We start from the raw sequence: 15,679 nt of genomic DNA on the forward strand, positions 1-15,679 counted from the left end.
AAATATATAGCCTATTTTCACCACCGGTGTTCCTTGTACATTCTCTGAAAATTTCAAGAAAATCGGTTCAGCCGTTTTTGAGTCTATACGGAACATACAAACACACAAACATACTAACATACACACATTGTCTTTTATATATAAGATAATTTAAAAAAATTCAGTTTCAGTGTTTTGTAATGCTTTGTTATTTGTTCTGCTACATATACAGAGTCCACGTATTCGATTGTACATTCAAATACAAATGTCATTCACTGCAGGAGTAGACATAGTTAAACTATTAATTCTTTTTTGGGAATAAAGCCTCCTTGGCTTCATCATACAAATCGATTACAATGAATTTTACATCTTCCAAAGTTGTAGGGATGGGTTCTACGAGCACTTCTTCACCTGGTTTAACACCTTTAACAAAGTTGTAGGCGATGGCATATCCCTTGCGAGCTTCGAAAAGTGCATCCTTAGCAAACTGTTCAGCTTGGCGAGGATAGCACAAGGAAGCAATTGCACCGGCACCGACGGTGGTATAGATAACCTTTTTGAAGAAGCCACCTCTTGCAGCAAAAATGAAACCGGATAAACCACCCATAGCTATGGCTCCAGTACGGGGCATAACATTATGAGGCTGGTTCAAGTAATCAATGGTGGACTGCGTGTGTTCCTTTGCTGTATGGATGTAGTCATTTACAGAATCCGTTTGTTTTTCCAAAACTTTGTATCCAGCTTGGATTTCAGTACGGACAGCACGAACGCCACTTTCAATGGCACTGCGTAGCTCCGATTCTTTTGGAGGATGTGGACTTCTCTTGGGTGCATCAAATGAATGCAATGGAGCATACAAAGGCAACTCACTGGGTTTACATTGGTAATGAGTTTTGTCATCCTGCTTGGGTTCAGCTGCTTGCTGAACTGCCACTGCCGCAAAAATTGTGGGTACTACTGTCAATTTACGAAACATTTTTAACAGATAATTCTAAACCTTGACCACTCCAATGCCGATCAATAAAATATCAAATATAATTGCATAATGAGAAATGCTTGCTTTCTGTCAAAATCAGGAGAACAAAGTCGAAGAGAGACTATTTATAATTACTATTTATAATTACACTTAAAAATGGAAAATATTTTGTCGCTTAGTCTCAATAAGTATATTTTTTCTCATGATGGAATCTCTCAAATAAAACGCTTGCCGTTTAATTTTGCTACCATTTATATTTAGAATACAAGCGTTTTATTTGAGAGATTCCATCTTGAGAAAGAATATACTTATTGAGGCTAAGCGACAAATTATTTTCTAGTTTTAAGTGCATTTTTTAAATAAAACGCTGAAACTGATTTTTTTACTTTTAATTATTTTTTATTTTTAACTTTTTAGTAAATTTTTTTTTTACCACTGAGAACAAAATTATTTACGCCAAAGATGTAGATAAAAACTTTAAAATGCCTGAAATCGTGTGGTACAGTTATATTAAGGCTATACCAAAACCTGGACTTATGTCCATAATTTTTAGTGGGGAAGTTTGTGTACCATTGAGAACTCCAAATGACAAATTACAGACAATTCTGCCTAAAAATTTAGATAAACTTGGACCTCTGTCAACAATTTTTAGTGGATAAGTTTCTTTACCATTGGGGACTCTAAAGTTACAGCCAATTCTTCCTAAAAATTAAGATAAAATCCTTAAAACACTTGAAATCGGGTCGTACCGCTATATGGGGGCTATACCAAAACCGGGACCTATATCCACAATTTTTGGTGGGTTTCAGTACCATTGGGAACCCAAATTATAGCCTATTCGGGTTAAAAATGAAGATAAAATCCTTAAAACACTTGAAATCGGGTGGTACCGCTATATGGGGTTTATACCAAAACCTGTACCTATTTCAATCGTTTTTAGAAGGGAGTTTCTGTACCAATGCGGGGTCCCATTGACAAGTTGCAGACAATTCGGGCTAAAAATGAAGACAAAATCCTCATAATACTTGAAATCGGGTGGTACCGCTGTATGGGCGCTGTACCAAAATCTGGACCTATGTTCACAATTTTTGGTGGGGAAATGCCTGGGAACCTCAAAAGCCAAATGACAGCTAATTCGGGCTAAAAATGAAGATAAAATCGTCAAAATACCTGAAATCGGGTGGTACCGCTATATGGGGGCTATAGGAAAAATGGTTCCATATTATTGTATTATCAACCAAATCTGCGCTAAAAATGAGTTACTACATTTGAACTAAATCGGGTGGTACCGCTATATGGGGGCTGTAGATAAAAATGGATCCATGTTGGATTTGGTTCCATATTCATGTATAGTCATCCAAATCTGAAAAGTGTGCAAAGTTTCAGTTCGATTGGTCAACAGCAACTTTGTCAAAAAGGAGTTACCAAATTTGAAATGCAAGTGAAATAAAACACCGTTAAAACACTGTAAAAATGGACCAATATAGGTTTTGATTCCATATTCATGTATTGTCATCCAAGTCTGAAAAGTATGCAAAGTTTCAGTTCGATTGGTAAACTGCAACTCTGCTAAAAATGAGTTGAGATTTGAACTAAACGGACAGCGAAGCAAGTTAAATAAAACACTGTAACAAAATAACACAAAACTAAAACCAAGTTATAATGTATAATATATGTAAATAAAAAAATGGAAAAACTTTGAATGTTAACCGAAATTTTGGGGGTGGAAAATTCCTTTTGGGGGTGAAAGCCCTTGATGAGTATATACAGAACCCCAAAGGGCAGATCGATCCCCCGTGAGTCTAACTTTTGAGTTATAGCGTGATGAGTTTTACTCTGGAGACCCTATAAGCCATTAAAAATTAGCGTTATATCTTTGTTCGCTGTTGTTTTGGCGTATTTTTGATATGACATGTCTTCAGTCAATTCTAATGAGGATATTTTTCGTAGAACATTTCGACCTTCTAATTCGCTTCCTTCCATGGCCTTTTCGTGTTTTATTTCACGAACCGCAATAAAAGTACCACAAGATGACATTTTTCAACTTGGAAATGTTTTGCTAAACTGTCGCTCAGAAAATTTTCTCTTATTGAACATTTCTTTTATTGACGACTAATCGATATTGTCGCGTTTTCATAGTCCTTTTTGACATTTACAATGTGTTTGTTCAGAAAATAATATATTTTGTTTTTCTGCATATTCGTTTTTGGTTGGTTGTTGGAATATACAGAATATACAGAAAAACAAAATGTAGTTTTTTTCTAAACAAAAACAGTGTAAATGTCAAAAAGGACTATGAAAACGCGACAATATCGATTAGTCGTCAATAAGAGCCGTTCCTAAAATTTTTTGAGCGACATTTTTGCAGAACATTTCGAAGCTGAAAAATGTCATCTTGTGGTACTTTTATTGCGGTTCTTGAAATAAAGGACGAAAAGGAAACTATATTTTCGGATATCGTATATCCTCATGAGTTCACTTTGCTGTTTAATAAATATGACAAGAATAAATGTGACTGGTAAATTTGGCATACTTGCTCTAGGCTAGTTTTGTATGCACTTGTCAAGCCTCAGATTGATCCGACGTATATAGTGCTATATACATATATTAATATCTTGTATTTCATATCGTATCCAAATTTAGACCCATTTTCTGTAGAAGTATTCCTTGTGCCGAACATAATAAAATGTTCGCGCTTTTCATTGCAGTTATGAACGTTATATGTTATCAATTAATATTTGAACAGAATTATGTACAAATCAACATATTTTAGTTGCAACAACTAAGTTTAGATAATGATTGAAATCAGGACATTCATAGAAATAGTGTTTAAAGCATGTACATAAATACATGTATTTATGTGAAAATTTGTGCTATAACCTTCTTCTTAAATTCTTAATTTGAATATAGTTTTATGCGACAGGCTATTAAAAATTACATTAAAATAAACAAATACTCATGCTTGGTAATTATTATATATGCATATACACATCAAGCTTTTTGTAGAAAATTAACTTATGTTGAAACTGAGGTATGGGGTATTGTAACTCGCGATCAGTTTTACTATACCATAACTTTTGACCGCATTTCGGTAAAATAAACTGTTTTAGCCCGATTCACCGAGGGGTTTCTTAAAATAACAATTTGAGCGGAAGCTGTGGTCGTACTAATGTAAAAAAATCGGAAAAAATCGTTGAAATAAACGAGTTTCATTATGTTATTTTCCAATTAGTGGTTTTACAACACAATGTAGAGCTTAATGCTCAAAGGAGAAGTTAAAGAGCACACTTGAGAGTTGAAGTTTCTCATGTATGATTTCTTAATATATCCACTGTATCTACCTCAAACGGATGCTGACATTTTGAAACGTGAAAAATGGGTTTTTTTTAATTTTTGCTCTAATCGGGATGCGCAGCTGGATTTCCCTAAAACCTCATTATTTGATTATAGTACTCGCGATTTCGCATTTTTTAATGTATAACATGAGGGTGTAGCCCTTACAGGATCACAGTAATCTGCGCGCAAACACGAAATTTTTGTGCGTAAATTTTTCTCAAAAACCTATTTTTTTGGTTTAAAATTTACAAACGTCTTTCGATTTCCGTGGAAACCCGCGTAAATTTAGTTTTTTTACGTTCTGAATCTAACAAGACACGACGCGTAAAAATCCACCCACTAGATCGGCGGATATGACACCCCTCAAATTTCGAAAATTTGCAAAAAATTATTTTGAAAATATCGCATATTAAAACGCGTTTTGGATGTGTCAGTTCTACTTAAATAAATAGCTCGATACGCGTGTTTAAACTGCGCGAAACAGATATTTAAAAACTCTAGTAAATCCAGAGATATACTAGATTTTTTCTAAAAATTGAGTGCGATGCTACATCCACGGTTCTTGATGGATCGCATTGAAAGGGCATAGAATGATGTATTTTTTAATGGTGATTATTGAAATCGGATGCGCATAAAATGTAAATGAACTTCGCGGAAATTATGACCATTTTACTGTGTTTTGCACCCTAATATACAGCAGATGCTACATCGTGGTCGCCAAATAGAATTTGACAAACTGTACATCAAATAAGAGGGATTGATTCGCTGTGTTGGAAAATCGGATGCGCATCATGTCATTTTCACAATTGCGCGGTTTATATGCATCTCAGATGTTGTAATATTCAATATAACATTATTTTAACGTTATGCCACCATTGGAATTCCTTGTGATTTGATATAAGGTTCTAATAGTATTATCCAATAGGAAAACTATAAGCGAAAAATTTGTTACAACGAAATATCATACCTATTGCGTGAAATTTTTACGAAAATGCCGAAGAACTCAAACATTTTTTCTCCAACTTTTCCTAGAAAACCATTAAAAAATAAAATTAGAATAATATCATTTTAATTTTTTCGTAATATTTTCTTCGTATTTTTGCAAATAACTTGAATACTATAGCTCCAACCTTGTAACATACAACCTGAGAGGCTTGATTTATGAGTTCATGCAAGAACACTGAAATACTCCTGCTGTAAACAAATGGGTATGGCATGCTTTTGTACCACGGCCTTATAACTCGCCGGAGGTGTGGGTTCTTTCCATAGTTTACCGGAGATTAGCTACATTACCAAATTTTAAATGTTGTAACAAGCATGCACGACATAATTTTGAAGATAGAAATACAAAAAAACAGAAAGTAAAGAAAAGACGTTTAGGAATACCTTGAGATTATATACGGGATGCGCCGATGGTTTGCACAAATCCCTTTTACCCACCCTACCATGTTACTCAGCATCCACTTGCTAAATTAGAGTAACCCATGATCAGTATCCCCCACTAACTACTGGCGCCTATCTTAGTCAAACTCAAATGAAGATTCAATTCATGGTTAATTCAACCAAAGTTTTAATAACAATTCCAAAAACCATATTCTAAGAAAACTTAAACAGACTATATTATAATCTAAGTTGCTTAAGACATTGGCAGCAATGACAAAAACATAATTCAAAAGCAGAATAAAGATCTATTTGGTAATACATTATATTTTGTTTCAGCTAAAAATTCGATATTGGTTTGTGTGTATGTTCGATGTATGAAGAAAGAGGACTTTAAAACTGTAACAGCTGGTTTACAAGCTGAGTTCAATGACCTTCTGTTTTGGAATGGTGGTTTTATTTCGGTAACAACTATTACGAGAAAGCAGAGGCAAAATTACAAAAAAAATAGAATATCTAAGCATAGAGAGCACAAATGGAAACAGTTATAGCTAAATTATTATGATCTCTATTAAATGAGATTTTAAACGGGGTATATGTTGCTCTCTATGTTGCCTAGGCAAAATACCCAGATGAATCAGTGACTTTTAAACTGTACTGAACAATTGTAAGCTGGTAATACTGACGTTTAAGCAGTATTCCTAGACCATAAAATATGTTTCATTTCCGGGAAAAGGAATATGAAAATGGAAACTTAACCTAATATTTAGGTATGTTCTTCAATATTTACAATATTTTTCACCAAATTTTAATAAATAAAATTTGGAACAATCAATCTTGCCCTGAGAGTAACGGTACTTGATTATCAACAAAAAAGAGAATCAATTTTATTACAATTTAAACATAAGAGAAGGGCTTGAAATTGATTGGTCCAAAACAGGCTCAATTAATAAGAGATGTTAACACTTACATACATACTGTTGGGTTCCATCGATGAAAGGCCTTTCATAACTGGGTGCCCGAAGTTGATGAGGTATTTTAACGTTGATGATGTTGACTGCGATTTCATGCACATCGTATTTATGTAAAATGTGTGTTTTTCTATATGATGATGATTAGGTGTTAAATATGTAAATGAAGAACAATAACCAATTATTTGCCAAATGCTTTTGCACAATAAAATTTGATCAACTTTTCTCCAAATTTACGATTGCCGGTAATTTTGTTTCTTCTTCTTCTTCTCACTGCTTCATACATACAGACACACTAGGTAATTTAACTTCTTAAATATTAATACTTAGTATATAAAAGCTCCTTCATTAAATTATTCAGGGTATTTCCATATGCCACAACACCTTAATTGCTCCGGACTTCTTTAAATAGCGACTTCAAAGTAAATATATTTTCCACAGATTCGCAAATTTAATTCACAGACCACGAATGTAGAATATTTAGAGAGCACCGGCAGCTAGGCAAAACACAATGTAACTGGTGCATATCATAAACTGCGTAGAAAAAAAAAGGTAGCTTGTCATGCGGACAGACGAATAGCGGAATGGATCGATAAATCTGGTACAATAAAAACAGAGGGAATAAGAGACAATTTCTACAAGAGAATTATTACAGTATTCACCTTGATCAATTGGAGTCTGCAAAGAAGGGCATCTAACATCCCCTCTGCCACGGAGGCGTTGACGAAAAAAGCAAATTTGAAATAAGGTTATCTCAGCTGCAGACTTTGCCCTTAGCAAAATTATAACCGTATGTCCCAATCTTAGCTACTTTGACAACACTTTCACAATTAACCAGGAATATTTTCGACCAACCTTTGGAAAATATCAAGCTGACGTCATAATAGAACCAATAAAACATTTGGTTTACTTACACTTGCTTGTTGATTGAATTTATGTTAGGTCATTCAGACCAAAAGCTTGTATATTATAATGCAGTCAAAAACACTCAGTAAAAAAACTGAAATTTTTCCACAAATCAAAACTTCAAAACAGCATAGAGTGATCTGTGCTGGCGAATAGTTGAAACCAAATGAACAAGATGGGGATCACGAACCTACTTTTCTAGCCTCGCCAATTTTCCAATCAAGTAAAATAATTTCCTTACAATCACATTGCACAATCAATATGGATTCGACAGAAAAGAACAGATCTATGATCACGAAACATAAGTAAATTTTGGCTCAATTCTAAATCAAATCCATACAGGCAATTTTAACCTTTTGAAAGCATACTTTGAGGAGGAACGTGATACATCCTTAACTGCATTACCTGCCAATCTTTGTATATGTATTGGGGAGAAAACTAAATACATCTACATACCGGAAATTCATCACAAGCGCCACTACATATACCCCCCAACCAAAATCAGATTTCGGGGCTGAAAGGCATGAAATCTGATACCGCTTGTGATGATCTATTGGCGAATATCCTTGGCATGATAGTTTCCTATAGATTTTCCCCGTAGGTCTTCTAATTCATAATATGAATTTCCCAGCTTCTTCCGAATCCTAGCCTTAACAAATGTAGGGGCCAGTTTCGCATTAAAACCAGTTTCGAAATTGCTTTGTTGGAAATTCCGGCGAAAAACCTCTTGGCCGACGTCATAAGACACAGCCCTCGAACGGAGATTATACGCCCTCTCATTTCTTTCGAACTGTTTTCTCATAATGTCACTGGCTCTATGACGAATGATGTCGAAAGAATCAGATCTGTCAAACTGTATCGACCTGTCATCTAGCATCCCCAAATTCCTCAGCAGCTTATACGTGGAGCCATTGGTCACCATATGCTGGCCGAAAGCCATGAAATATGGCGATGTACCAATGGATGAGTGAACGGTCGATCGAAGGGCACAAGAAATTTTACTGAGGTTCTCATCCCAGTCTTTTTGATCAGGTCGTATGTAAGCTTTGATCGCTGATATAACCGACCGATTCACTCTCTCCGAAGCGTTCGCTTGGGGAGAGTGAACAGCGGTAAATGTATGAGAAACTCCATAACTACGTAGCAAGTCGTTAAATTTGTTCGCTTTAAATTGGGTCCCGTTGTCCGAGACTACAACCTCCGGAACTCCGTAGGTGTGAAACAACGACTCCTCCAAATACTGAACCACAATATCTGCCGTAAATTTTTTTACTGGGTGAAGGAAACAAAATTTGGAGAAGTGGTCTAGGACTACAAAAATCCCTATTGATCCTGACCTAGACCTCGGATACGGACCTAAGAAGTCTACAAATATCTTTTGGAAAAACCTATGCGTCTCTCCGGTATTTCCCATTGGCGGTCTCATGACAAAATTAGGGTGTTTTGTAGCTTTACAAATTTCACACGAGTTTATGTAATCCCTAACGTCGTTTACCATATTTGGCCAGAAATAGTACCGTCTCAGACGTTCCAGTGTCTTGTTTATGCCTGAATGAGAGGAAAGGGGGTCGTCATGGTGTCTTTTTAGTAATTCCGGTACAGCCTCAGCTGGAACCCATAGTTTCCAGGCCATATCATCGGTTGTTTGATCCCCTGTTGCGTGTTCCATCCTTCTATACACGAAACCATCAATGACCTTCAAGTCAGGAGTACGGTCTATATTATTTTGAACTCTTCTAAGCAATTCTTTGTAACCTTCAGATTGAAAATGGGACGAACTGAGGTCAATAAATACTCCTCTACAGTTTTCAATTTCACAAATACCTTCCAGTTCTGGGAAATGTTCAGAGTTGGCGCGGGAAAGAGTATCAGGAACCACATTCTGCGTACCCTTACGATGTTCAATTCGGAAGCGGAAGCCCTGAAGTTTTAAAGCCCATCGTGCCAGCCTTGAGCTCAGGTCACTTTGGGACATAAGCCACTTTAACGAAGCGTGATCCGTTATCACCGTGAACTCATGCCCCTCGACATAAGCTCGGAATTTCTTAATGCTTAGCATTGCTGCCAAACATTCTTGTTCGGTGACACTATAGTTGCGTTGGGCTTGATTTAGCTTCTTAGACATAAATGCTATCGGAAGCTCATCACCCTCCGCATTCTTTTGCACCAATACAGCTCCTATACCTGTCTTGCTTGCATCACAGTGAATGAAAAATGGCTGTGAAAAGTCTGGACTATGCAAGACAGGAGCTGAGCACAAAATGGACTTTAAATCTTCAAAAGCTTTCTGAGCATTTTCATTCCAAGAGAATCTCCGATTAGGTTTTACTAAATCACTTAATGGGGCAGAAAGGGCAGCGTAATTCCTGATAAATTTCCTGTACCAACCTGACATCCCCAAAAACCGACGAACTTGTTTCACTGATCGCGGTGTTGGAAATTCAGATATAGCCGAAACTTTATCGGGATCAGTTCGGATAACTCCGTTCCCTAGTACATGTCCGAGATACCGAACTTCACTCACGCAAAATTTACTCTTCTCGACGTTAATAGTCAAGCCGGCCTGACGTAAACATCTTGCCACCTCACCTAAGACCTCCACATGACGCTCAAAAGTTGGAGATACCACAAGAAGGTCATCCAGGTAGACGAACACTTCGGTCCTGAGAGACGCTGGTATCACCCGGTCCATGAGCCTGCACATGGTCTGCGGCGCATTGCAGAGACCAAAGGGCATGACCTTGAAATGATACAGCGGCCTCCCTGGAACCGTGAATGCCGTCTTACCTTTCGACGACTCCTCAAGTGGTATCTGCCAAAAGGCATCCTTGAGGTCAAGGCTGCTAATAAATTCGGCCTTAGGGATACGACTAAGAATGCCGTCAATATGCGGAAGCGGGTATGCGTCACCTACTGTAAGCGAATTCAACTTCCTGCTATCTAGGCAAAGTCGGTTTTTACCAGGTTTACGGTGTAATACCACTGGCGATGACCAAGCACTAGAAGACTCCTCTATCACCCCCATGTATAGCATTCGGTCTAGCTCTTCATATATTAGCTTCTCTATCGCTGGTGAGACAGGAAAGTGCCTCTGTTTCACAGGCTTGGCATCTCCCGTGTCAATTACATGACATAATACATTCGTTTTGCCTAAGCCTTCCTTAGCGAATGAGGGAAACAAACCTATGACTCTCTGCATATCCGACTGTTGAGGTGGGGAAAGTAGCTTATCACCCAAAATCTCATTGATGTCAATAAAAGGATACATCCGGTCAACACTAGGCAAAATAGAACTGGGAAGCAAGTCAAACAACCGCCAAAAATCAATACCCAAAATAAGATTTTGAGATATACTGGGGACAATAAAAATCCTTATGTTTCGCTTGATCCCGCGGAAAACAATGTCGGTGTGTAGAACGCCAACAACTTTCTGTGACTTCCCGTCGGCCGTCTTCACGGATGTATTTAAAATTTTGTAAGGTACATTGGATGCCATAAACTCCGAAGCTGTATTGGACCCTAAACAAGTAACGGAAGCTCCCGTGTCGAGTAAGCCTATCATACATCTGCCTAGTAATTCAACTTCCGCATAGGGTCTAACATCCCTCTTCCGATCAAGAACTGACACGGAAAAACATTTTCTTACAGACTTGACATTCTGCCAAAAATCCCTCATACGCCGACTTGATCTGTTAGGACTCCTCTCCTCACCAAAGATTCTATTACGAACCACATAATAATTCTTCAACCGTTCGTGGAATGGTATCAAAGGACAAGGCCCGTTCCTTAATTTTGCACAAGGTTCAACCTCACGACTTAATATGGTATACTTCTCAGGTCTATTTCCTGACTTAGAGTTGTCATCAAATTTATTTTCGGTGAAATCAGTGTCATGTCCGGGTTCATTAAGTGTGTCATTATCAAGTAAGCAATATTTATCTGTGGACTTTACTTCATTTCCGAATGTTTTTGACTGTTGGTTGTATTCGGTGCACCCTTGGGTGCTGCTTGATAGTTTTTTGGATTTGCAGTGCATTTTCGACAGTTTGGCTTGTAGGTTTGTGGAGCCCCACAACCGTAACAAAATACGGATCGCTCCTCTATACACTCTTGGTAACGATGTCCTACCGCCCTACAATTCCAGCATATTAAAACCACTTCTGAAACTTCATCACCTGGCTTAAGCAACTCCGGCGGTTCGGATTCGACACCAATTTCAGATAACCTTTTCTGTAAATGGCCAACTCTGTTACCTCCTGCCCCATGTCTCCTATTTAAGTCCTGGATAAAAAATTCCCGTCGGCGGCACACATCCCGCAGTTGAGCAATTGAGACTATTGTCATATTGAGGATCTCATGTTGGATCTCGGGTAAGAGGTTTCTCCGCAAAATTTCCACTAAAGTCCCTTCATCAAGGGGCTGACATAACCTATCTGCCAGCTCAGTAACTGATTCATAAAATGAATCGAAGGACTCATGTTGTTTTTGACGACGATCTCGGATCATATCTTTATAATCAACGTCTGTCCTTGAATCTTTATACTGGCGTCTTAATGCTAAACACAGCACTGGCCACTTTACGACATCGACTGATTTGTGAAATCGCCAAAACCAGTCGTTGGCCTTCCCCTCAAATAGCGTAGAAGCATTACCACACATTATGTCGAAATTTCCGTTCAAGGTCTGATTAGTCAAAGCCTCAACTCTATAAATAAAGTTATCGACCGGTAGAGAATTCGAGCTCCCACTAAATCTAACCTTCCAATTAAACATTATTTGGCTAACCTTATCCGGCCTAAGCAGTAAGTCCTGAACATTGGAATTGGTATTAGACGCGAAACGATTAGGTAAAGGTCTGTCTGAGGAAATATTATGGGGCTCCGAACTGGTATTCCTGGCAGCAGAAGATATACCCAACATCTGTTCGAGAGTCCTTTGCTCAACATCCGGTAACGTTTGCATTACAGGGGGCCTATTCAACGTAGGAGATGACGTACTGGGATTCTGATTAGGATTCCAACTTAGTCGAGACATAGTATCCTGTATACTCTTCTCTACCATCTGGGTAATCTGACTCTCCAAATTGGTCACAAACTGTGATTGATGGGAGGCTACGGATCTAGATACTAGCCCTTCAATGTTTTCTAATGTAATATTCGACATAGCTGATGTCAACCCCGTGGCAGAATTTGCTGATTGAGAAGGAGATGGACCATCTGATTGTTGAGTTAAAGTTGACATAGTATTATCAGCTGTCCTATTCGAATCAAATGTCTTTGCCTTTGATGCTGACCTAGTTGTCATAGGTGATGTCGACCTACCTTTAGACGCTTGAGATGTGGACGCAGATGAATCTTTCGTAATCCTGCTATTACAAATGGGGCAGGTCGAATTGTTTCTAATATAGTTGGAAATGCAAATCCTATGGAACAAATGTCTACAAACCGACTCAGCCAAAGTTGACTTATCCGTGATACCAGAGCGACAGATTCCGCAATTCGGGACATTTTTCTCCGCTGCCAGAGAAGCAGAGATATTCTCGTCACTCGGAACTAAAGCCATTCTCCAGGCAATAAATTCAAAACCCACCAAACGACAAAATAACCGTGCGATCCGTTTGATAAAATGCAGATACTAGCCCAAAAATAAAAAATACCTAAAACAATACGTAACAAAATAACAAGGAAATATAACAAATTTCACTTTCAAGATAAGAATGTTTGCTAGTTTGACTATAAACGGCAACCAAAAGCTAATAGGGGTTTTTCTTGCTAAATCTCAGAGGGAAACCAATACATCCTTAGGAAAGAAAAAGGATAGAAAAGAATCAGAACAACACAGCTTTACCTTGGATACAAACGTCATCGATAACATTTGCATATTCCAACAATAAAAATAGATTGAAAATCAATCTAAAAGAGTTCGTGTAAAGGTCAGCTTTAGACATGAAGTCCATAACAACCGCATTCCTTTACCCAGAAACCCACCAGACCAATTCTCAAAATAGATTAGGGGATAACAATATATATCTGGTTACATTCAACAGCTTATCGCCTTTAATGAACAGTAATTTCCAAGGATATTATGTTAAGCAATAATAAGGAAAAAATGTAGAGCATAGAATGAAAGTAGGAAGAATAAAATTGGACCTGAGTGATGACACAAAATATACGAGATATTTGACTGCTGACTATGTAAAATGTAGTTTATTTCACTCGGGCCCCACGTTCTGGGCGCCAAAAATTTATTTCTGTAACATACAACCTGAGAGGCTTGATTTATGAGTTCATGCAAGAACACTGAAATACTCCTGCTGTAAACAAATGGGTATGGCATGCTTTTGTACCACGGCCTTATAACTCGCCGGAGGTGTGGGTTCTTTCCATAGTTTACCGGAGATTAGCTACATTACCAAATTTTAAATGTTGTAACAAGCATGCACGACATAATTTTGAAGATAGAAATACAAAAAAACAGAAAGTAAAGAAAAGACGTTTAGGAATACCTTGAGATTATATACGGGATGCGCCGATGGTTTGCACAAATCCCTTTTACCCACCCTACCATGTTACTCAGCATCCACTTGCTAAATTAGAGTAACCCATGATCAGTATCCCCCACTAACTACTGGCGCCTATCTTAGTCAAACTCAAATGAAGATTCAATTCATGGTTAATTCAACCAAAGTTTTAATAACAATTCCAAAAACCATATTCTAAGAAAACTTAAACAGACTATATTATAATCTAAGTTGCTTAAGACATTGGCAGCAATGACAAAAACATAATTCAAAAGCAGAATAAAGATCTATTTGGTAATACATTATATTTTGTTTCAGCTAAAAATTCGATATTGGTTTGTGTGTATGTTCGATGTATGAAGAAAGAGGACTTTAAAACTGTAACAGCTGGTTTACAAGCTGAGTTCAATGACCTTCTGTTTTGGAATGGTGGTTTTATTTCGGTAACAACTATTACGAGAAAGCAGAGGCAAAATTACAAAAAAAATAGAATATCTAAGCATAGAGAGCACAAATGGAAACAGTTATAGCTAAATTATTATGATCTCTATTAAATGAGATTTTAAACGGGGTATATGTTGCTCTCTATGTTGCCTATGCAAAATACCCAGATGAATCAGTGACTTTTAAACTGTACTGAACAATTGTAAGCTGGTAATACTGACGTTTAAGCAGTATTCCTAGACCATAAAATATGTTTCATTTCCGGGAAAAGGAATATGAAAATGGAAACTTAACCTAATATTTAGGTATGTTCTTCAATATTTACAATATTTTTCACCAAATTTTAATAAATAAAATTTGGAACAATCAATCTTGCCCTGAGAGTAACGGTACTTGATTATCAACAAAAAAGAGAATCAATTTTATTACAATTTAAACATAAGAGAAGGGCTTGAAATTGATTGGTCCAAAACAGGCTCAATTAATAAGAGATGTTAACACTTACATACATACTGTTGGGTTCCATCGATGAAAGGCCTTTCATAACTGGGTGCCCGAAGTTGATGAGGTATTTTAACGTTGATGATGTTGACTGCGATTTCATGCACATCGTATTTATGTAAAATGTGTGTTTTTCTATATGATGATGATTAGGTGTTAAATATGTAAATGAAGAACAATAACCAATTATTTGCCAAATGCTTTTGCACAATAAAATTTGATCAACTTTTCTCCAAATTTACGATTGCCGGTAATTTTGTTTCTTCTTCTTCTTCTCACTGCTTCATACATACAGACACACTAGGTAATTTAACTTCTTAAATATTAATACTTAGTATATAAAAGCTCCTTCATTAAATTATTCAGGGTATTTCCATATGCCACAACACCTTAATTGCTCCGGACTTCTTTAAATAGCGACTTCAAAGTAAATATATTTTCCACAGATTCGCAAATTTAATTCACAGACCACGAATGTAGAATATTTAGAGAGCACCGGCAGCTAGGCAAAACACAATGTAACTGGTGCATATCATAAACTGCGTAGAAAAAAAAAGGTAGCTTGTCATGCGGACAGACGAATAGCGGAATGGATCGATAAATCTGGTACAATAAAAACAGAGGGAATAAGAGACAATTTCTACAAGAGAATTATTACAGTATTCA

The 15,679-nt window shown here is 37.1% G+C and overlaps 1 protein-coding gene across 1 annotated transcript; it reads right to left on the reverse strand.

Moving 5' to 3' along the window:
• Positions 1-234: 234 nt before the first annotated feature.
• LOC141397240 (MICOS complex subunit MIC27-like) lies at positions 235-1,072 on the reverse strand. Its single transcript, XM_073973339.1, has one exon. It carries the CDS (start codon positions 953-955, stop codon positions 281-283), a length of 675 nt encoding a protein of 224 aa, XP_073829440.1. The 5' UTR covers positions 956-1,072; the 3' UTR covers positions 235-280.
• Between the last annotated feature and the right edge of the window lie 14,607 nt (positions 1,073-15,679).

The sequence above is a fragment of the Musca autumnalis genome, unplaced genomic scaffold, assembly GCF_047663935.1.
Source record: "Musca autumnalis isolate F117 unplaced genomic scaffold, ASM4766393v1 scaffold_3, whole genome shotgun sequence".
Classification (NCBI taxonomy): Eukaryota; Metazoa; Arthropoda; class Insecta; order Diptera; family Muscidae; genus Musca; species Musca autumnalis.